Below are 24,325 nucleotides of genomic sequence, written 5' to 3' on the forward strand. Positions count from 1 at the left end.
CTCAGTGTCCAGAGCAGCTAGTATTACAAGCATGCACCACCATGCCTGACTCATTCTCTTTTTTTTTTGTTTTAAATTTTTTGTAGAAACGGGGTCTCATTATATTGCCCAGGCTGGTCTTGAACTCCTGGGCTCAAGTGATCCTCCTGCCTCAGTCACCCAAAGCACTAGGATTATAGGTGTGTGCCACTAGGCCTGGCCTAAGGGGACCTTTGATTAATGTTTGGCCTGCATCAAACTGGGATATAAGTGAGAAATAAACTTTTATTTTGTTAGAGCATTGAGATGTTGAGGTTGTTACAATATTTTAGCCTAGCCTGAGTCATGAGATTTGTTATATGGGTTGAAGGTTGACTGTCCTCACAGCCTGGTAATCTGATGTGCTCATCTCTCCAGGAAAGACAAACTGCTGCATGGCGCTAATGAATACTTCCATTGGCTGCTGGGTACTCACCTTCCTGAAGAGGGCCTGGCTGGGCAAGGCAATATTTGGGTTTTAGGCTTCTTTATTTCTCTGGTTTCTTGGTTGATATTTTAAGTGACAGAGTTTTCTTTATCTATATCAGTGCCTCTAGGCAGACAATGATGTCTTATTCCCTAGAAAGAGAGATTCTTCCTAAGCAGAGGTTGCCAAAATATGACAAACTAGGGGAAAAAGTTATGACTTGGGAAGGCATGATAAAAGAGTAATTTTCTTAATTTACAAAAAGATCTTATAAATTAACAACAAAAAAAGATAAGTTGATTCAAATCAGAAGGGAAAAAAGGATATGCAAATATCCAATTAGACTAATGAATCCTCAACCTTTGATATGGTTTGGATCTGTGTCCCCACCCAAATCTCATGTTCAATTGTAACCCTTAGTGTTGGAGTTGAGGCCTGGTGGGAGGTGATTGGATCATGGGGCTGGTTTCTCATGGTTTAATACCATTCCCCTTGGTGCTGTCATCCTGAGAGTGAGTTCTCATGAGATCTGGCTGTTTAAAAGCATGTGGAACCTCCCCCCTCTCTCTGGGTCCTGCTCCTACAGTGTAAGACATCCACTGCTGCTTTGTCTTCCACCGTGAGTAAAAGCTCCCTGAGGTCTCCCAGAAGCAGAAGCCGCCATTCTTCCTGTACAGCCTGCAGAACTATGAGCCAATTAAACATTTTTCTTTATAAATGACCCAGCTTCAGGTATTTCATTATAGCAGTGCGAGAATGGACTAATACAGCCTCTCATCACCCCTCACTAATTCTACAAATGAAGATGCTGGGCTGCAAATGTACACATTACTGATAAGGAATTTCCCTGCTCCCCTGAAGGCACCCCCAACCCCAGCATTGGTGAAGCTGCAAACAGGGCAGGCTATGATAGGTAATGGCTGGTGAAGACAGCAAAGACTTGGCAGCACTCACCATGGCAAAGTTCCTCACTTGCTGTCTATCCCCATCATTTTGCACATGAGGAGGTGGAAGCATGGAAAGGTCAAGTTACCCATCTATCTAAGTAACTATTTCCTCTTTGAGTCCCACAGATACCTCCCACTCACTGTCCACAACAGGCTCATCTTTTTTTCCCAGACTATCTTCTTCTCTTGAACTCTTTTTTTTTTTTTTTTTTGAGACGGAGTCTCGCTCTGTCGCCCAGGCTGGAGTTCAGTGGCGCGATCTCAGCTCACCACAAGCTCCGCCTCCTGGGTTCATGCCATTCTCCTGCCTCAGCCTCTGGAGTAGCTGGGACTACAGACGCTCACCACCACGCCTGGCTAATTTTTTGTATTTTTAGTAGAGACGGGGTTTTACCGTGTTAGCCAGGATTGTCTCGATCTCCTGACCTCGTGATTCCCCCTCCTCAGCCTCCCAAAGTGCTGGGATTACAGGCATCAGCCACCGCACCCAGCTTCTCTTGAATTCTTAATCTCTGAGAATGGTACCCCCACCCCACGCCAGACTTTTATGCCACAGAGCTGGGAGGCCCTGTGGGCTCTTCCTCTCCTTCTGGCTCTGTGTTCTGTCATCACTAGCTCTTGTTAATTCTGTCCCCTGACCATCTCTCCTAACCACATGTCTATCTCCAGCCCCACTGTTATTTTTCCTTGATTTGGAATTACATCATCCTGAACTAGGGCATTTGCAACTCATCTAACCAACTTTGGTGTTATTTTTTCTCAGAGCAGCCAGAATGGCCTTCCTAGCACCCAAGTCTAATCATGCCAGACTGCTCTTCAGAATTCTGAGGTGTCTCCACATTAAGTAGAGATAAGATGCATGTTGATCTGACCTCTGCCCACCTGTGCTGCCTCAACTCCCACCACCTGTTGCATGCACAGGTACATCCTAATACAGCTGGATTGCTGGTGGTTGCCCAAACATGCCACACTCTTTTGTTCCTTCCATTTTTTCAGGCTATTGCACGTGCTGCTCCTTTTGCCCAGAATCCTCGCCTTTACCCATCTCCAAGCCCCTCCTCATGTTCAAGTCTCAGCTCCAAAGCTCCGCCCTCTGAAAATAGCTCTGTCCTGAGATTCAGCTGCTCTTTTGCCTCTGCTTCCTCTGCATCTTGACCTTGCTTCTCCTCTGCCATTTTCCTCTAGACTTGCAGGGGAGGTGTCAGTCTTCTGGGGAGTCAGTGAACTGGATGGAGGGACAGCTTCTTCTAAACTTTAAATCCCCAGTGCCAATCTAGGACAAAGCCTGGTGAATGATCAATATTTATGTGGTGAAAGAAACAGACGATTAATCAATAAGACATTTGCCCTGTCTGGGAGTTCACATACAGCGAGGCGATGGCTTTGTAAGCCCCTCACTCTGACAGCAGGCTTGTGGGCAGGGAGGGCTCTGACCCTCCTCAGGAGTTGGGAGAGGCAAAGGGGGTCCACTACAAGTGTACACGCATCGCATTCACCACAGCATGCTTAAAAAACAAATCCATAAGTCGCAGCTGCCAAGCATGATGTAAATGTATGGGGATTGAGGGACTAATTCTGCTGGCCTGAGGTTTTTTCCTGGGTAGGGAGGGATTCAGGCCCTGTTTTGTCTTTCACTTTTCACAAGGAACAGCCGAAGGGAACCTGGCTCCTCTGGTTCTCCATCCTTCCCGGAGTCTCTTCCCACACTCCAGAGCGGGCCCCTTTCCCAGGAGGTGGCCAGCCCAGATTTGGGAGGTGGCCCACTGGTTGGCCTCCTTAAACTTTTCTAGAACTGTGCCACAGTTTAAGGGACAAACTTTTGAAAAACAGAACAACAACAAAAAACTTGAAAGACTTCAAACCTTAATTTGTCTGAGAAAATCCACTGTTAACCCAATAGCTTGCTTGAATGGAGCTGTTAAAGATCAACAAAGCCAGACATTAGTTAAAGCATGAAAACAGATTTTACTCAGTAACTACTTACAGTAGGAGAAAAAGCTGACCATTCTCATTTGTGCATAGGAGACTGGGTGTTTAAAGGGTGAAGGAGAGAGTAGGGCGGGGAAGCTAGCAGAGGCTCAAATGAAACATCATGAAGGGGTGGTCAGTATTAAGGACCGGGCAGCTGTGCCTGGAGCTGGCCGTTATGAAGCTGGGATTCTATCCTCCCGCAGAGACTGGGGGACAGAGGCCTATCCTCCCCATGATTGCATTTCAAAGCAATGGCTTTCAGGTCCTTGAGAAAGACACTTCTGAGGTGTAGGCGATACATATACATCTCAAAGCAACAGAGAAAGGATTCACAGTTGGAAGCCCTTTTAAGAAAATATCCTAAAAAAAGGGAGGTCGGGGCCTTACCATCGGTGTTGGCTAGAATAAACGGGGAATTCTCCTGGCCGCCTTGAGCTTTCTCGGGAAGACATTTTACTGGGGTCGAGGTTAAGGGGCAGCAGAGGGTGGGGGACCTTGAGTCATGCTCCTATAAGCCACGCTAGAGTTCCTCGTCTTTGAGTGCAGAGGTTTAGACTGAGTCTTTGTGTGCAGAAAGTCCTGCAGTTCTCACAGCGACCTGCCAGAAAAAGTCCTTCCCAAATGTTTGTAAATCCTCCGTTCGGCAACCCGCCTTCACGTTCTGCGGTGATCTTGTCGAGCCACTAAGCGCGCAGTATTAGCAGAGAAGGGGGTGGCAGAGTGCTGGCGCTGGAGGTCACGTTGCATGGGTAACTGTCGTGTTGGAGGGGCGGGGAAGAGGGAGGAAACACTGACCACCCCAGAGGCCGCCCCATTAGCTCGCTTGCTTTGGGCGGCGTCGCTTCCACGGCGCCCAGGGTACCCCGGCCGCTGTCTGCCTGTCTTCCGCCATTACCGCTCAGGCTTTGTCACCGCATTAAGGCATTCCCGCTCTCCGCTGAACCGCTCTGCCATTTCGGCGGTGAAAGGGTGAGAGGGTCAGTGGCTGTCAACTTTGACTCCGCCCACCCGCCCGGATCCTTAAGGGCCTCCTAGTTCTTCTGGATCCTTAAGGGTCTCCTCGTCCTTCCATATCCTTAAGGGCCTCCTCGTCCTCCCGGGCTCCGGTCGCTGCCGGGTCTGTGAGCAGATCTGCGCCCGCCCTCGCTCTGCCATGGGCGCCTCCAGCTCCTCCACGCTGGCCCGCCTCGGCTTCCCAGCCCGGCCCTGGCCCAGGTGGCTCGGGGTCGCCGCGCTGGGACTGGCCACCGTGGCCCTGGGGACTGTCGCCTGGCGCCGCGCATGGCCCAGGCGGCGCCGGCAGCTGCAGCAGGTGGGCACCGTGGCGAAGCTCTGGATCTACCCGGTGAAATCCTGCAAAGGGGTGCCGGTGAGCGAGGCTGAGTGCACGGCCATGGGGCTGCGCATCGGCAACATGCGGGACAGGTACGGCAGAGCGGGGGCGCGGGGCAGCGCGGAGCCTGCCTGCGATGAGGAGGAGGGGGCAGGTGGGGCCCGATCTATCTGGGAAGGACTCTAGAGGTTTGCCACCTGAGTTTCTGGGCTGACTGTTGGGCCGTTGGTGGTTTATCTGGGAAGGCCAAGTTCATGCCAGGTTTATTTTTGGTAAAGTAGGTAGGGGCAATCCTTTGCCCTTCCCTAGACGAGAGATTCCTCCTCTGTAACAGGAGGGGGTGTGACCCGTATCTCCAAGTCTCCTTAGCTCTAAAGTTTGTGATTCTATCCTAGGATACCAAAGTAGAAAAATAAAGCTATTGGCACTAGAAAGCAGCAAGAAAGAAACCAAGTGTTGTTCAAGGACATTGGCTTGGGCCTTGCTGGGCCTTGTTCCTCACATTTCTCCAATCCTGGGGGTGCCCTGGAGGCCTGATACACTTTGACGAAGGATGATCAAGTGGCATGGGGACTCTGGGGCAGAGGTGATACTTGCCATTAAGGGAATAGTGTCCCTCCTTCTCCCATAGGCAGAGTTGTTCACAGCCTGGAACTTTGGGATTTTGGGGCCTGACACATAGACATTTCCTACTTAGGATTAAGATGCCTTCTTCTTCTTCTTCTTTTTTTTTTTTTTTTTTTTTGAGACAGAATCTCACTTTGTGGCTCAGGCTGGAGTGCAGTGGCGCTATCTCAGCTCACTGCAACCTCCATCTCCCAAGTTCAAGCAATTCTCCTGCCTCAGCCTCCCAAGTAGCTGAGATTACAGGTGTGTGCCACCACGCCCAGCTAATTTTTGTATTTTTTTTTTTTTTTTTGAGACGGAGTCTCGCTCTGTCACCCAGGCTGGAGTGCAGTGGCGCGATCTCGGCTCACTGCAAGCTCCGCCTCCCGGGTTCACGCCATTCTCCTGCCTCAGCCTCTCCGAGTAGCTGGAACTATAGGCGCCCGCCACCGCGCCTGGCTAATTTTTTTTGTATTTTTAGTAGAGACAGGGTTTCACCGTGATCTCGATCTCCTGACCTCGTGATCCGCCCGCCTCGGCCTCCCAAAGTGCTGGGATTACAAGCGTGAGCCACCGCGCCCGGCCTGATTTTTGTATTTTTAGTAGAAACGGGGTTTCACCATGTTGACCAGGCTGGTCTCAAACTCCTGACCTCAGGCAATCCACCAGCCTCGGCCTCCTAAAGTGCTGGGATTACAGGTGTGAGCCACTGCGCCCAGCCAAGATGCCTTCTTAACTGGCTGAGATGGTTTAGCTGTGGCCCTGTGTCCGAGGGGAGGGAGGTTTGCAAGTTGATCATTCAAGGATTCCTCTAGCAGAGAGCCACCTGCATCCCTGTGTTCACTCCAGGACACGCCGATGCACTGTTTTCTGAATACTGCTGCCCTCTTAAAGAAATGTGGGCTTCCATGGTATTGGAAAACTTCAGTGAGTCTTAGAGAAGTGTTGTGTACACAGACCATATGAATCATGGGAGGATTTTCATTCTCCTACCCCTACCCCAGATTTCTTATCCTGGAGAGCTTTTTCAATTATAATTTCCTGAGATTCCCGTCCCTGGACTACTGAAGCAGAATCACCAAGAGTGGGGCCAACTCACGTAGAATGTTTAAATCTCCCCCTGGTGATTTTGACGCTATAATTAAAGGATTCTATCCGAGACCATGAAGAAGAAGAGGATGTTTAGAGCTTATTCAAATATGAAGGATAAGAAAAGCCTTCCTATTGCTGGAAAGACTTCAGGCTCTGTGGGACTGGACACCTTCCAAAAAACTGGGAGAACCAAATTCTCACGATGCACGTCCAGAGAAAATTAGTGTTGCAGACTAGGTTGCACTACTTCCTTCCTCACTCGAAGGATTGGTTTCACAGTTTCCAGTTCTAATCTGTGTTTCCTCTGATCACCTGAAGAACGATTTCTTTCCCACTTCTCTTTGTCACTGCTTTGCCGTGACTACTGCAACCATGGAAAGAAAATACGTGTCCTTTGCCTGTGCTTTTCGTTCCCATTGGCATCCTAAAATAAATACAACTGTATTACCTTTCCCTTGTTTTAAACAATAAACGCTTAGGATGGGGTGGGGTGATGTGAAGCCTGGGGTAGAGGGAAAGGCAATGAAATTAATGTTATGCAGTGTTAAAATGCAGCAGACACTGAGCTAAATCCTGTCGCATAGATTAGCATACTTAAACCTCATAACAATCTTGTGGGCTGGATTTTATTATCACCATTTTGCAAATAAGGAAACAGTATGAGAAAGAATGAGTATCTCATCCAAGGCCAGAAAACCAGTGTGTGCTGTGGGGATTTGAACTCAGATCTGTGTGAGTACAGAACTTACGCTGTTTGTATGAAACCAGTGCATGATATAAAAGTATAAGGATTGCACTGAGGATCAGGAGACTTTGGGCGAACTTTTACAAAGTTGTCTCATTTGCAAAAGAATGAGATTGAACTTCATGGTCTCTAAAGCCCCATTTTAACTACATTTTATTTATCGAAGGATAATTAACAATTTGAAAGCAGGGTTGCTGGAGAGAACTCTGTTTAATGGCTGCTGTTCTCTCCACCTGACAATTTAATAACACTGCTACAAATGTTCCTAGAGTTCAGGGAAAGGCCTCATTTAATGAATTCCATTCTGAACCTGTGTCTTTGGAACTAACTGTTCGAAGGAGCTGGGATTTTCCTCTGGAAGTGCTCTGGGTCTCAAATTTCTAAAGGTATTTTGTTCAAAGCTCTTAGTATACTTGTGAACACTTGGCTTGAGCACGCTAAGCATTGAGTGTTTAAAAGTCCACCTGGCAGAATGCTGGCATTCGGTGGCTGGTGCAGTTGCTGGGAGGGTGTGCTTGTCCTCTCTGACCTTGGAAATCTCTGCTCTCCTTAGCAGCCATATGTGAGTTGATCAGTTTTATCTGTCTAAACCCTTATTGAAGCCAGTCCTTTATTTCTTCTGCACAAATGATTAACTGTTGGAGAAAGGAATCCCTTACGTTTATTATTATCCAGGGTGTTATTCCCTGCCCAATTCCTGCTGTTTTTCTCCTCCCACACTCAGTGGTAGAGTTCCTGCTTTCCCTCATTTTTCAGTACTTCCTGCTCCCCAGGCTAGTTTGTAATTGAGAAATGAGATTTTTTTCTGTTGTTTTGGGCTCCACTTACCCGTTGCTGTTGGTTGTTTGGGGCACTGTAGCTCTTTTGGGGAATCGGGGCTCCAGGCTTCTACACTGATCCCTCTACCACATACTCATGTTTTACCTGTAAATTCAAGGTGCCGGCTTTTAGTGTTGCAGACTAGGTTGGGGTAACTTGGTTATGATGAAATCCATACTCCAGACTTATCTCTTCTTTCAGATCTGGCAGAATAGAACTAGTTATTCATTCACTGGGCACCGTTTTGTGCACAAGAGGTGAAAAATAATATTGCCCAGGTTGACAGGGAAATGAGATGGTTGGGGTATATTACAAATGGCAACCTTTTAACCTGTGATTGCTGTCTTTGTCCTGTCCCAAAATTGGACTCCCTGTAAGTTGCCGCTTGTTCAGTGACAGTGATGAGTGGGAAACCTCTAGTGACTACTTCCCACTGTTAACCCCAGCAGTTAATGCCTGTGTTATTATACAATAGGCTGGAGCCACAGGCCAGGCTGTGAGCCACGGTGAAGGGCGACATTAGTAAGGGATGAATGGGAGATGAGAAGATTCAGCCCATGGAGAAATAATGTCAGAAATAATGTGCAAACAGGTTTGCCACTCCTGTTTGGATATGGCTCTGGTTGTGTGCAGATCTCAAAGGGAGTCTTGTCTGGGGAAGGGGCATGTTGGAAGTTAAGGGTGAAGGCTTTAGTGAGGTTAACCAAGAACTGTGCACCAAGGGACAAGGCTGGAAATAGGGAATAGGGCCCAGCCCTATTAGGCATCTAAATCAGAGGATGCCTGCCTATTTCACTGTAGCCCCATTCTCTGGGCGGACATCCTCTGATTTACAGAACCCAGCCCCAGGATGAGTGAACCAGAGAACTGTGGGATCTAAAGGCATCTTTGACCAGGCAGGATGGCTCACATCTGTAATCTCGGCACTTTGGGAGGCCAAGGAGGGAGGATTAATTGAGCCAGGAGTTCCAGACCAGCCAGGAGGTCCAGACCACAGTGGGACCCCATCTCTACAAAAAATAAAAAGATCAGTTGGGCGTGGTGGCGTGTGCCTGTAGTCCCAGCTACTCAGGAGACTGAGGCAGCAGGATCGCTTGAGCCCAGCAGTTCAAGGCTGCCATGAGCTAAGATCATGCCACTGCACTCTAGAGCCTGGGTGATAGAGTGAGACCCTGTCTCCCTCTTTCTTATTAATTAAGTATAAATATATATAAATGAATAAATAATATACATATGCATATATATACTTAGAAAGGAAAAGGTGGGCTGGGCGTGGTGGATTTGGGGCCGAGGGGCAGATCATAGTCAGAGACGAGACCACCCCGTAATGAAAACCTGTCTCTATAAAAAAAAAAAAAACAGGGAGGCTGAGGCAGGAGAATGGCATGAACCTGGGAGGCGGAGCTTGCAGTGAGCCGAGATTGTGCCACTGCACTCCAGCCTGGGTGACAGAGTGAGACTCCATCTCAAAAAAACAAACAAACAAAAAAACAAAAAAAAGAAAGAAAAAGGTGGTCTCCTCAGAGGGGTGGGGACTTGCTGCTACCCAGTGTCACTAGCTTCTTGGAAGGGGGTAGCCAAGACAGTTACTGGAATGCCTTTACACTGCCACACCATCATAATACCAGTTAGCAGAGCACAGGCTGCCAGCCATTGTCTTCTGGCGTGGTTGCAGGGAAGGGACAGTTTAGCCAGCACCTGGAAAGGACTCTACTGATAAGGAGGTCGCAGATGTAAGACTATCTGTCAGGGTCAGGACAGGGCAGAGACGGAGCTCCCTGTGCTGGGATATTGGATGTCCTCCTGAGGTCTCCTCAGGCTTTCCCTGGTAGCTCTGGTCATATTTTGGAATGTCTCCCTGGGAGGAGCCGCCCCTGCTTCTGGAAGGGGCTGCGCTTTTTGTCCTCCTCACATTTGGAAAGCCTCTGGTTTTCAGGCAATTTTTACTCATCAGTGCCTGCATTTTCCTCACTTGCTTGTCTGCAGATTCTATCTTCTTTCTAAAATAGTGATATTGGGCTGGGCACAGTGGCTCATGCCTGTAATCCCAGTACTTTGGGAGGCTGAGGCGGCAGGTCACTTGAGGCCATGAGTTCAAGACCAGCCCAGCGAACATAGCGAAACCCCATCTCTACTAAAAGTACAAAAATTAGCTGGGCGTGGTGGTGCACGCCTGTAATCCCAGCTACCTAGGAGGCTAAGGCAAGAGAATCACTTGAACCAAGGAGGCAGAGGTTGCAGTGAGCTAGATTGTGCCACTGCACTCCAGCCTGGCTGACAGAGTGAGACTCTGTCTCAAAATAAACGAAATGAAACAAAACAACTAAACAAAACAAAATGAAATGAAACTAAACTGTGATATTGAAATTTATTTTCCCTAGGAGTGGAAGATTTTTTTCTTTTTGGCAACACAGTCTTTTTTGTGGTACAGCCCCAACCTATATGCTAGGCTGTAGGTAAAAGCCTAGCCAACTGGGCCTGGCCAGCTTTCCCTCACTCTTCAGCTCATCCCGTAGAAATACAAAGTAAGGAAACCAAGTCCAGTACAAGTAGCCTTTCTAGGAAATAAGTGCGATTCTTATCTAACATGTGACTTCTGTGAGTCTTTGTTCTCTGTGTCAGAATGTGTGCATGAAGAGGAAAGGCTGTTTGGGAGGTTTCCTGATGTAGGACCCCCACATGCCACAGCAAGTTAAACAGAGCAGAGTCCGGCCTGGTTCCTCTTGGAGGCAGCAACATTGCAAGATCTTTGTCTCAGACTCCAATTCACTTGGCCAACCTCATCTTGTTCTACAACAAAAGGACCTGAAAGCCATTTTACTTCTCCCAGGGCCACAGAGACATATTTAACAGACCTACAGAAGCTTCTAACCAAAGCAGAACCCCCAGACAAGCAGCAGGGTTGCCTAAGCCATGAGGGAGAGTCTCTGAGCCAGGCTCATGTTCTTGTTTTTGAAACTGGAGATTGCCATACATCGGCCTGACGCTCTCCCAGAACTGTTTCTGCCGCATGAGCTCTTTTTGGGGTCACCAACTTTTAGACCCAAATCATTTGGCCAGACCTGGATAATTGTCTGGAAAATGACTGTTAGGTCCCAAGTCGGGGCGGGCGGAGAGTTTCGAGGAAGTAGAAAGCTGGAGGGAAGCTGCTGGGAGGTGGAAGAGGATTTTCTGAGTGTGCCCTGGTTTGTTTCTCTGCAGGTTTTGGCTGGTGATTAAGGAAGATGGACACATGGTCACTGCCCGGCAAGAGCCTCGCCTCGTGCTCGTCTCCATCACTTATGAGAACAACTGCCTGATCCTCAGGGCTCCAGACATGGACCAGCTGGTTTTGCCTAGCAAGCAGCCTTCCTCAAACAAACTCCACAACTGCAGGTGTTCTGCTTGGGGGCATCCACAGAACTGCAATAGGCTTGATTTCTCTTCAGGCTCCTCCTTTCATACTGTCTTGCTATCGTTTCTATAGTACAGGATGACATTGGTAAAGGAAATATTTAAAAGAAGTGCAGTTTGAGTTGGGATTGGGCACGAGTGGATGATGCAGGGTATTGTTTTAAGGGTACCTAGGATTTGTTTTAATCAGGTATGGTCGGACACGCAGACACAGAAATGACTGTCCTGAAAAATGAAGATGTTATACCAACAGATTCTCTAGAAACTGGAGGCACGCCACGCCACACAAGGCCAAGTGGGGAAGCACCAGGGTGGGTCAGGAGGCAGAGGGAGCAGGGGGAACATGTGGGCAAGGGCTTTTATTGTGGTTTCCACAGGAAAGGAGAAGCAAGGCAGGGGTGGCAGGCTTAGGGCTGGCTAGTTTGAATAATTTCAGCAGGCTCTGGGACACAGGTTGTCTGGTACTTGGCTCTGGGGTTGACCAGGGCAGGGGACTAGTGGCCCGGCATGTAAGCACCAAATAAAGGAGGTAACTGGGAGTGCAGACTCTGGACAGGTTGGTGTTCCTATTACAGGCACACTTGCAGGTCATCAGTCTATTATTTCTAGGAATTGGTCGGTCCTGGGAGAAGTAGTTTCTTCAGTGTCAACAAGGCTCCAAGATGTCAAAGCGTAAAACATGCAGAAAATTAAAAGCGGGATTACTACAAGTATAAAGGTGGTACAATGTGCTGTTTAGGGCTTTTCTCCTTTGGTTCAAATCTTCATTCAGAATTGTCAACTCTCCAACCAGGCAGACAAGGGAGTTAGTGGAGACTTTAGCAGCTGTATCTCAGGGCTGGGTGAGAAGGATGCTGGAGCTTCCAGAGCTTTCAAGTTGACTCTGCAGCCTCTGAAGTTTGTGGTTGAGATGAAGGCATATTCCTTGGGTGTAAGGGATTTCCACTTCTGGCCAAAGACACACCTCAGACCTTGGCTTCCTTTTGGCCTATGGGACTTCTGTTGGGGTGTCAAGTTCCGTGGTTTGCTGGGGTCTTGTCCTTCCACATTAAGAAGTCTTAGATGCTTGTCATGGGATGATCTGGATCCCTTGTCACCAACTGAGCTCGTTAAGTGTGTGGAAGTTGGTGTTGTCCAAGGTCCCAGGGCTCAGAGGAGAGCCTCAGATTACTCCCTGAACTCTTATCTTACGCTTTTTCAAGCGAAGTGTCTAAGCTGAAATCCACCACTCATGGTTCCCAATTTTCAAAAGTCTGAAGCAATAATTCACTGAATTCAGTATTTCAGGTAATTATCTTAGCAAGCCCATGAGGGGGGTCATTAATTCCACTTTACAAATGAGGAAACCAAATCTTAGATCACTGCCACGAAAATACAGAGCTGGGATTTGAACCCACTTCCCTCCTAAGGCTTTTGCCTTTAACGTGTATGTGTAGGGAGAAGAAAGCTTTTCCATAAATGACAGGTTTTGAGCCCATCAATTCATTGAAGAGGAAGAGTGTAGCCATCTCGGCTTAATTGGAAGACAAGTGAAGGTGATGGGTAAATACGTAGCTGACATGTGTCACATGAGTAATATGGGTGTTGTCCTGTAGACTCACTGTGTTGCCAACAGTGAGCAAGTTTTTCCCCCAAGGTTCTTTACCAGCTAAATAGGCAGAAATCTAGGGACACACACACCTTCCTGGATGGAAAGAGGGAAAGAGGAAGACCTTACAGGTGAGTTGCCTGGGTCTGAAAAAGACAGCAATTGCAGCCTGTTCTTTTTTATTTATTTATTTTTTGAGATGGAGTTTTGCTCTTGTTGCCCAGGCTGGAGTGCAATGGCACAATCTTGGCTCACTGCAACCTCCACCTCCCAGGTTCAAGCGATTCTCCTGCCCCAGCCTCCTGAGTAGCTGGGATTAGAGGCATGCGCCACCACGCCCGACTAATTTTGTATTTTTAGTAGAGATGGGGTTTCACCATGTTGGCCAGGCTGGTTTCGAACTCCTGACCTCAGGTGATCCACCCGCCTTGGCCTCCCAAACTACTGGGATTGCAGGCGTGAGCCACTGCGCCTGGCCTGCAGCCTCTTCTTATGTAATTCTGTTCCATGCATGAATTGTAGATCTGGATGAGGTGGGAATAGAGAGCCTGGAACCCTGGCAGTTTGGTGAAAATGTGCATTTGGTTTGATGTAGAGGTGTAGTCAGTGCACTGCCCTCTCTAGCTGGTTAGACATGCTGTAACTAGTTCAGCTTGTATTCATAAACTATTTTTAATGGATTGGTTGCCAAGGGAACTGCTAAAAACCGAAGAAATAATATAGGTAGTGTGTTTAGTTAGTGCCAGCTACTGTGACAAAATACCATAGTCTGGGTGGCTTAAACAACAGACATTTATTTCTTATAGTTTGGGAAGATGGGAAGTCTAAGATCGAGGAGCTGGTAGATTGATGAGGTCCCTTTTCAGGGTTGTAGATGGCCACTTCTCATTATGTCCTCACATGACCTTCCCTGGTGCCTGCATGAAGAGAGAGAGCATTCTTGTGTTTCTTCCTCTTATAAGGGTACCAATCCCAGCATGAGGGCTCCACCTCATCTAAACCTAATTACCTCCCATAGGCCCCACATTGGGGGTGAGGGTGTCAACAAAGGAATTTTGGGGAGACACAAACATTTAACCCCTAACAGATAGTAAGTGACAGAGTGATTACCACAGCCAGCCCACGAGAGCCCAGAATCAAATAACATAAACCAACAACCTCAAGTTAGTAAAAAGAAAAAGAAGTCCCTTCACAGACATTTGGACAAGGCTGAAGTGTCATGAATTTTATATTATTCTACACTTATTTTATTTTATTATTATTATTATTTTTGAGATGGAGTCTCGTTCTGTCACCCGGGCTGGAGCGCAGTGGCGCGATCTCAACTCACTGCAACCTCTGCCTCCTGGGTTCAAGCGATTCTCCTGCCTCAGCCTCCTGAGTAGCTGGGACTACAGGCATGCACCACCACACCCGGCTACTTTTTGTATTTTAGTAGAGGTGGGGTTTCACCATGTTGGCCAGGTTGTTCTCAAACTTCTGACGTCAAGGGATCCACCTGCCTCGGCCTCCCGAAGTGCTGGGATTACAGGCATCAGCCACCGTGCACGGCCTGATTATTGTCTTAAAAGGTGAAGCTAATGTTTTAAAGTAGGGGGAAGTAAGACGTGACCTCAACCCTATATTGAATTTGTGGCTCAGTTTAGAGAAAATTGATGTGAAAATATGTGTGTGTGTGTGTGTGTGTGTGTGTCTGTGTGTGTGTGTGTGTGTGTGTATTAAATAAAGCACTTGCAAGAGGACCTGGTACACAGCAAGCACTTAACTAGATATTAGGTCTTAAATAGCTATCATCTTTATTGTATTAATCCACCTTATCTATGAATATTATTTTTCTTCACTTGTTTGTGTCTTATTTTATCTCTTTAATAAAGTTTTATAATTTCATCTGTAATGTGATTTTACATGTTTTGTTAGATTTAGTCCTAAACATTTACTCTTTTCTTCCACTTTTACATGGCAAGTCTTAAAAACACATTTTTGGTTGCTGTGTAAGATTGGTATTATTTATTCTTTAATTATTGATAGAACTTGCCAGTAAAAGTATCTGGATTTTCTTTGTAAGAGTCTGTTCAAGTTTTTATGTCCTCTTACATAATTTTAATGAGTTACTTTTGATTTGTGAGTTAAGAGATTGCTTACTAATGAAGTTTTATTGAACCCAGAGTGAGGGTCAGTTTTTTCTATGGAATGTTGCTGATGAGACATTTTGTGTCAAAATGTAGAAGAGAGTGGATTCTGCAGAAAATTCTGCAAGAATTGGAGAAGATGACATGGCAGAGGGAGCGATACTGTCCGGTGCAGGGATGGGAGACAGGGCTGGTGGAGGGATGCCTTCCATCAGGGAGAAGGGGCTCTGGTTAATTAGTATTCCTCTGCCCTGTTGGGGGCTTTTCTACTTTTCAAAGTGCCACCCATAAGCTTCCCCGGGTGGGTGGACGCTGTTGGTAATATGTGTGCACTTACGTACAAGTGCTGTTCTGAGGGGATGAGGGAAGAGCTCCATCCAGGAGCATATACTTAAGGAACTGCTGAACAGAGGATGGAATCAGTTTTAGGGGAAAGGCAGAAGGCCAGGAGAGGATCATGAGATGTCTGTAGAGCCAAGAATTAATCAGAGGTGAAACAGTGGCTTCGAGAAGGGGGTTTAGAGAGAAGGAAAAGGCGCAAGAAATGTGAAAGGAACAGCATTGAGATTTGACAGTAGATGGGAGAGGAGGTGAGAGGGTAGGGAGTCTCTACCCTCAGACCAGGATTGTGAGTTGCAGGGTACACAGGGGTTCATCTAACTGGGAGCACCTCAGGTGTCCACATTGAAATCCTTCACGTGCATCGCCTCAGGAGTCCTCACACTGGGGTGAGCCTTCCCATGATGGGGGGCAGGCCTTCCCATGGTAGATGAGGGTAGGGGAATCAGTTTGCATATCCTGTGAATCATATCTACAATCGGCAAGTTCTCCTGTCTCACCATAAACCTTTCCTCTTTGTACAGAGGAAAGGCTTTTGTCTGTCCACCCCACATCTTACTAGGGGCATTGCCCTTGGAGGGAAAAACATACAGGGACCCAAACAATGAAAAATGCTGGTGTTGATAAAGAGGATGACATTAATGACAGGGTAAAATTGTTGTACTAGTCAGTGGTTCCAACTCTTTGTCTTACATTAAAATGAAGGGGCCTCCAATCAAATTGTTACTGATAAATCATTAAAAATACTTTTTGATGACAAATCACTATGTGACAAATATTGCCTAGAGATTCAAGGAATAAGTGAAATTACTATAACTCCCATTTCTATTTATTTATTTGTGTGAAAAATTCCTCAGGGCTCAATTTAAAGAAAGAAATAAAATTGATACTGAACCTTGTCTTATTCTAGCAATATGTGAGATTCATTCAGAGTTCTATGGATATTTTATAGGGTTAATTTCAAATAAAATCTCACTTTTATGTTCAGTAATTATAAAAATATATAGCATATCTATTTTGTTATGATCAATTGTATATAAATCATAATTGTAATGATAACTCAATCCTGAAAACATTTCTTCACACTTGAAAGCTTAAGAAACAAACCACATTTAATTGATTCAAAAGAAATACAGTAAGTGAGCGATAGCCATAAAAATACATTAGGATAAAATTACATAAGTAAAATAATATACATATGTGTTCATGAATAAAAGGAGGAATAATACAAAAATGTTTAAATGGATAATGGTGGATATCAAACCAACATGGCATTTAGAGCGCATTACATACTTTTAAAAGCATAATGTAATCATTTTATTTTAAATGTCAGTGTTTAGAATTCAATGGAAATTATGTCTTTCAGAACAAATTAAACTTATGATGAAAAAGTTTACCTGTCAACTTATAGTTCTGTGAAGGGTCCATAGCTTTTTAAAACTCCGTTAGGGGAATTTAAGCAAGAAAACCTTGAGGGCCGCTGTGTTATCTAAAGTTATCTATTCCCACCAAGTGGCATAGGTAGGTACCATACAATTATCTCCAATTTACAGCTGGAGACAAGTCAGAGGAGTTAAATGATTTGCTTATGATCACAGAACTAGAGAATGGCCGAGTTCCAATTTGACCCAGGTCTGTTGGATTCTAAGCTCAGGGAGCATCTGCCACAGGGCAGCCCCTCTCCTCTTGTGAAAGTGTCCTAAATCCTTGCCTTCATGGACCAGCAGCTTAGGCATCCAGAAGCTTGTTGGGAATGCAGAATCTCAGACTCTAACCCAGACCTACTGAACCAGAATCTGCATTCAAACAAGATCCTGGAGGATTTGCACGTACATTAGGGTTTGGGTAGCTCTTCCCCAGAGCACACTCTACTCCTTTCTCTTGCGCTTCTGCCCAGCTTTGACCCAAGGACCACTTAACAGCCCTCTGGGATGGTCAGGTCCCAACAGTCCAGCTGTTCATTTTTGACACCATCCCTCAGTGTATTGATATAAGTAAGTAACCTGGTGTTCTTTTGTGACCTTTCCAGGATATTTGGCCTTGACATTAAAGGCAGAGACTGTGGCAATGAGGCAGCTAAGTGGTTCACCAACTTCTTGAAAACGGAAGCGTACAGATTGGTTCAATTTGAGACAAACATGAAGGGAAGAACATCAAGAAAACTTCTCCCTACTCTTGATCTGAACTACCAAGTGAGCTTACAGAGAGTTTACCTTCACTGCTACTAGTCACCCTTCTCTTTCTGGCTTCCTTCCCGGTGGATAAAGAGCCTCTCTTGGGACCTCAGTTAAGAAAATATGATAATGGCCCTGGTGGGATAATGAGGGCACAGCCTGGACAGAGGTACCGGGGGATGGAAAAGAAGGTGGATATGAGAGGTGTCTCAAAAGTGGGATCTCTAGGGTGTATGGAGGATTGAATATGGGAGATACTATGGAGGGGGTAGCCAGGGGTGACTCCCAGGTAGATGGGGATGTAAGAGAAAACTGGCTGGAGAAACAAAAGTGAGAAGTTTGTTTGGGACTAAATCCAAGTTTCCTGGAATTACAGAAGTGGACTTTGTTCTGACCCGCCCCTCACAATCTGTGAGGTGTGCTTATTTCAGGTGCTGGCAAGGCACCTCCCCCTAAGGAAAACTGTCCCCTGAACCAAAGACCAAAGCCTCTGATTCTGCCATGAGCTAGAGTTTAAAATACAAGGACCTCAGGGAGTTTCTCTCCATAGCCCCTAAACTACAAGCTCCTTGAGGGCAGGGGTTTTTATCTGCTTTCTTTACTGCTGTTTCCCCCCTAGAACAGTGCCTGGTAGGTGCTCAGTAAATGCCTAGTGAGTGAATGGTGTTGTTGAGGAAATTATTACTGGAGTATAGCTGGTTGGTAGCAGGTCCTCGCTGTTTGAGGACGATGTGGGAAGGGGGTCACTGCTGGGGTGGGAGTGGGAACCCAGGAAGAGGAAGCCTGGTGAGTGACATTGGCCCAGAGCCGGCCCTGGCTGCAGCCCTGTCCCTGTGTATGGACAGAAACTGCTCCAGCTTCTGGCCACTGCAAGCCCAAAGTCACATCTCTCTCCTTCCTGAACACTGCTCCCCTCTTCTGCACTGAAGTGGTTTTGCTTGTGGACATTACTTAGCTTTGCAATTGGTCCAGGCCATTTTGTGGAGTGGTGGGGCCTGACTATCCTGTGTTCTTGGCAAGGTGGCCTACCCAGACAGCTGCCCGCTCCTGATCATGACAGATGCCTCCCTGGTAGATCTGAATACCAGGATAGAGAAGAAAATGAAAATGGAGAATTTCAGGCCAAATATCGTGGTGACCGGCTGTGATGCTTTTGAGGAGGTAAGCGACCCACTGCTTTTGTGCATCGTGCTCAGATGTGCTGCTCGCGGTGCTAAGGGAACTCTGCTCTAGCCAGAGCCAACTCAGATCCGCCAAGGTCGAGTCATTCACTCATTGCTGCTGCCATCATTCATTGCTTGCGGAGTCGTTCACTCATTGCTGCTGCCATCAACGCACTGGCCTCAGGGGGGCGTTGCTCTCACCCGTTAATGCTTGGGCCCCAAAGCAAACAGCCAAAACTCGAAATTGTAGCAAATCTGAGGTTGGAATATGTAATCATAGCTCAGAGATAACTGAGGGAAGCGAAGATAAAGAGTAAGATAAAGCCATTTTCCATTTCTCTATCACTCAGCAGTGCTCTCAAAGATTTGAGACTTTTAGAAGCCCCATGCCCCAAAGTGTAGACCAAGAGGACACAGGCAATCTGCCCCTGGAGACATACCATGCTGTGGCCCGAGTTCTCTCCCAGGGCACCCACATGCTCTTTTATGGGATTGACACCAGAAATTTCCACCCTTTTCAAGGACACACTTTTGTGGTCTTGAGGGAAAACTACATCAGAACCCAGTAGAAACCCTGAACTCTGTATGTGGTATACATACAGCTGGGTGTTGCTTGGTAATGAGAAGCATTAGCTGTCATATTAAGCCTGAGGGGTGAGCTAAACTTTCCGAGCAGTGGAAGTAACAATGACAAATACCATTTATTGGGTGTTTACTGGATGCTAGGCATTGAGCTAAATAATCATTTCAGATAAATTACTTTTTTGATCTTTATGATAACCCTGTGAAATTTGTGTTACTAAATAATCATTTCAGATAAATTACTTTTTTGATCTTTATGATAACCCTGTGAAATTTGTGTTACTGTCTCCTTTTTATAAGGAAAATGAAACTCAGAGGTGTTATACACTTTGCCTAGCAGAGAAATGGTGGCTGGCATTAGAACACAAGACTTGTAACTCCAGCATCCGTAGAGCTGGGGTGACAATTCCAGTTTAGAGATCCCAAATAGTTAGCTCTGAGAGGAGAGGCTCTTAAACACCCTCTCGATTCTTTGCCCCCCTGAATGACTGTACTTCCTTTTGTGTGAGTAAAATGTGCCTAATTTTTTTTTTTTTTTTTTTTTTTGAGACAGAGTCTCGCTCTGTCACCCTGGCTGGAGTGCAGTGGCACGATCTCGGCTCACTGCGACTTCCACCTCCCGGGTTTGTGTGATTCTCCCGCCTCAGCCTCCAGAGTAGCTGGGACTACAGGCACGTGTCACCACATTTGGCTAATTTTTGTACTTTTAGTGGAGATGGGATTTCTCCATGTTGGCCAGGCCAGTCTTGAACTCCTGACCTCAGGTGATCCACCTACCTTGCCTCCCAAAGTGCTTGGATTACAGGCATGAGCCACTGTGCCCGGCCCCTAATTTGTTGATAAATATTGTTCTTTAGGATAAGCCTTTACACTGAGCCTAGTATAAACCATTGTACATGTAGGCATTCTGTATTATCTGATAATTTGAAAAATAGCTGCCAGGTGCTGTAGGTGCTCACGTCTATAGTCCCAGCACTTTGGGAGGCCGAGGCAGGAGGATTGCTTGAGCTTAGGAGTTTGAGACCAGCCTGGATAACATGGCAAAACCCCATCTCTACTAAAAGAATACAAAAATTAGCCAGGTATGGTGGTGCGTGCCTATAGTCCCAGATACTTGGGAGGCTGAGGTGGGAGGATGGCTTGAGCCCGGGGGCGGAGATTGTGCCACTGCACTCCAGTCTGGGTGACAGAGCAAGAACCTGTCTATTAAAAAAAAAAAAAAAAGAAAAAAGAAAAGAGCAATAGTTATGTATACAGAAGTTGTCTACTTGATGATGTTATCTTGTCATTTGTTATCTAGTTGAATTCCTCTGTGCCTTTGTTAATTTTTAAAATTCAATCATCTATTATGGGTCAGGCATGGTTTGCAGGAGCCCAGATACAGATGAAAAGATATGGATCCTGCTCTTCAGAATGTTCCAATATGAGGGGCATGGCCAGGAGACAATGACAGCCCAGTGTCAGAAGTGCTTTAGTGTACACACATAGAAGGTACCAGAGATGTGTAGAAGTAGAACTGCCTAAATCTGCCTGGAGAAGGGAGTCCTGGGCATGGGGATGGGTCAGGTCCAGCTCCCTGGAAGCGATGCTGTTCACCCTGTGCTTGTGTGGACTGTGTGCAGGCCAGGGTCCGAGGAGGGTCTTTATGGGTACAGGCGGTTGGGAGGCCTAGAAACATGAGAGGCCATGAATAAAGGGGTGCTTGGGAGCATTTTAGAATCACAGGAGCATGGGGGTAAAGGAGAAATGTTAGGGAGGCTGGACTGGAGCTGGCTGGAGGCCACCACACCAAGGAGTTTAGATTTTATACTGTGGACATTGAGGAGCTGGTAATAATTCTGAGCGAGGAAGTAATTATGATTTGCATTCTTTGAATAAATATCTGCTGAATGCCTATACAGTGTGCCAGGCACATATTATTCTGGCAACTCTCTTGAACACTCATTGAAAGGCAGGGAAGCCTGAGACAGAAATACCAAGGCCAGGCCCAGTCACTAGAGAGTCTTTTTTTCTTTTTTGAGACAAGGTCTCACTCTGTCACCCAGACTGGAGTACAGTGGTACGATCACGGCTCACTGCAGCTTAGAACTCCCCAGCTCAGGTGATCCTCCCACCTTAGCCTCCCAACTTCCCAACTAGCTGGGACTACAGGCGTATGCCATCATGCCTGGCTAATTTTTGTATTTTTTTTGTAGAGACAGGGTCTCCCTATGTTTCCCAGGCTGGTCTTGAACTCCTGGACTCAAGCGATCTGCCTGCCTTGGCTTCCCAAACTGCTGGGATTATGGTCATGAGCTACCTCACCTAGCTAAGAGTCTTTTTTTCTAAAGTGCAGATTAGCAGGCCCTACCTGAAATCTACATGGGCACTGTGACAATGCCCACACCTCTGCACTGGCAGCAGCATCCCAGGTGAATCGCATGCCCACAGTGTCTGGAGAAGCACTGAGCTAGGAGAGTGCAGGGACCACCGGGGTCAGAGATGATACAGGATCGGGGCTGGGAGGGCAATGGAGAGTGCCAGAGAGGAAGAGGCCCCTGATGTACTCAGGAGACTGGTTTCTTGAGGGAAGGAACTAGATTTTTCTAAGAATGAATCTAGACTTGGTGGGACTTGAAGTTTATACAATTTGGGGGCCCCTTTAAGAAAAAAATAAAATTATTAACAAAAATATATAAAATTAACAAAAATAAAATTAGGTTCAAGGCCTTGAAAGGTTCTGTGCAAATAAGGGGCCTGAGGCTCAAGCCTCAATGGCTTCCCAGTATACCCACCTGCCCTTCCCAGTTCTAGTTTCCCACATTGTCTAGTAGGATGTACATAAAATCGGATTCATTAAATGCTTGGCAAACAACAAATGAAATTCTGTGTTTCAAGAATGTATGTTACTAAAGATTGGAATGGAAATTAGTTCATGGAATAGAAATTAATCCGTGAAGCAACAGTTCTTCCACAGGAATCCTGTAATTCTTCCATTATTTTCTGAGAAACTTTCTTTTAGGAAATAAAATGTTTCTTGATTTGTTTCCACTAAAGAACAGATTATTTTGCTATTAATTTTAGTTTAAAATCTTGAGCCAAGGAAATAAGAAAAAAGACACTCTTGTCCCTGTTTGAAGCATTTTTGCTTTCTTTCCTGTACCTTGCCAACCTGTAATTTTTGCTCTCCTATAACTTGTCAAACTTAACCTAAGGCTAATGTAAACCTAATCCTGCTTTCTTAGGCAGTGAGAGTGGAGTTGTCTTCTTCTTCTTCTTTTTTTTTTTTTAATAATAAACTGAAAATAAAAGTCCAAAAAAAAAAAAAAAGGCCAGGCATGTCCTAGAACTTTGGGAGGCCGAGGCGGGCAGGTTGTTTGAGTCCAGGAGTTCGAGACCAGCCTTGGGCAACATGGTGAAACCCCATCTCTACAAAAAATTAATTAATTAATTAAAAGTGAAAAAAATAAACTGTTAAATGAATTTGTGCTCCCAAGTCCATTTGTCATTTTATTCCTGCACTATGATGGACTTACAGAAGTAGCAAATAAGGTAGAATACTGATTTTTCTGGAACAGTCCTCTGGCCATGCACATTAAAAAAAAATCCTTCTTATTAAATGATGCTAATGTTGCTGATTTATTCTTCCTTAAATTAGGAAGCCCAGTAGTTAAAGGCCTAATGCATTAATCTGTTTACCTGGTACCATCACAAAACTGTAACTCTTTCAATGAGTAGGACTCTTAAATATTAATGTAAAATGATAGAACTCATAAATATTTAATAGGCCAATTAATCATTAAAAATTAGCAAACCTCAGCATGAAATTCAGGCCATTGTTTTTTGCAAGAACACAGAGTAATAGGAGAATGTATTGTGTAACATTTACTGTTTGTGGCCTAAATTACTTTGTACTTTGTCCATGTAGCTCAGAATATTAAGCAATTTTTAAAAGTCTGCTTCCTTGGGTCAGTGTGGTGTGCTTGAGTTCTGGGAATGCAGCAAAATGAAGTTTAGAAATAATAAAATTGGCCAATGCTTCCTATTTCTGTAGCTGGCCATTGTGGGGTCAGTGTTTACTGATCTTTGCTCACTGTCCTGATGAGCTAAGCTTGATATTTTTAATGGAATAACTTGTTTGTATCAGTCCTCACTCCACATTATGAAAGAATTGTGGAGAAGCTTGCAGAAAACTCTTGGTGTGTTATCTTTCACTCAGGAAGTGCTTCTCCAGGAAACTTCCAGAGAGGGAGATTTTGAAGCTGAACAGCCGTGCTTGGACTCTGAGCCTCACTGCTTACAGGCTGTGTGGATTGGGCCCTCCCAGTCCTATCCTTTCCAGCTGTTGAGAAACACAGATTTTGTAAATCATGATCACTAGACTTTTCAGTCCCCAGAACCTGAGTTTGGAAGGGTTCGGATTTGAGATAACAAGTCTGTTTTCTGGTGTAAGAACAGCAGTCTCTACCAGGCTTCAGGGATTTCTTGAAGTAGCAGTAATGATAACAATATACAAAAATAACAGCAAGAATCATGACTCACTGCTATTGAACACTTACTGCGTTACAGGCACCGTGCCAAACCCTTTACATGCGTTATCTCATTTAATTCTAGTTCCCTTTCCAGACTGTGGGTCACAACCCATTATTGGGTTCTAATATCAGTGTACTGAGTCCTGACTAACGCTTTTAAAAGAAGTATAGGATGGAATAAAAGATATCAGAGTAAACTATAGGTAGAAGGGTTAAGAATTGTCTTGCAAAACTCTCTCATGTGTACACATGGGAGAGTATTAGGAAACAATGTAAAATGTAGTTTTCACTGCGGGTCATGGTGGAAAATGTCTGATAGCCATTGAGGCGGGTAGTGTTTTGATCCTTGTTTTTCAGATGAGGAAACTGAGACTCAGAGAAGTTGAGTAACTTGCTCTCGAGGTCGCATAGCCAGCGTGTGGCCAAGTGAGGACTTGCACTCTGGCTGGCTGTCAAAAGTCCCTGAATATCAGCCAACTACACAACTC

At 45.7% G+C, this 24,325-nt stretch overlaps 1 protein-coding gene across 3 annotated transcripts in view; it reads left to right on the forward strand.

Annotated features, from left to right (window-relative positions):
- The first annotated feature begins 4,350 nt into the window (after positions 1-4,350).
- Positions 4,351-24,325, forward strand: part of MTARC2 (mitochondrial amidoxime reducing component 2) — a 36,126-nt gene continuing 16,151 nt past the window's right edge. For all 3 annotated transcript variants that reach the window (XM_032137576.2, XM_058430926.1, XM_058430927.1), the window contains exons 1-4: positions 4,351-4,788; positions 11,160-11,333; positions 17,437-17,599; positions 18,602-18,742. In XM_032137576.2, the coding sequence (XP_031993467.1) occupies positions 4,517-4,788; positions 11,160-11,333; positions 17,437-17,599; positions 18,602-18,742 (750 nt within the window). In that variant the 5' untranslated portion in view covers positions 4,351-4,516. The remainder of the gene's footprint in view (positions 4,789-11,159; positions 11,334-17,436; positions 17,600-18,601; positions 18,743-24,325) is intronic.

The sequence above is a fragment of the Hylobates moloch genome, unplaced genomic scaffold (assembly GCF_009828535.3).
Source record: "Hylobates moloch isolate HMO894 unplaced genomic scaffold, HMol_V3 SCAFFOLD_18, whole genome shotgun sequence".
In the NCBI taxonomy this organism is placed as follows: Eukaryota; Metazoa; Chordata; class Mammalia; order Primates; family Hylobatidae; genus Hylobates; species Hylobates moloch.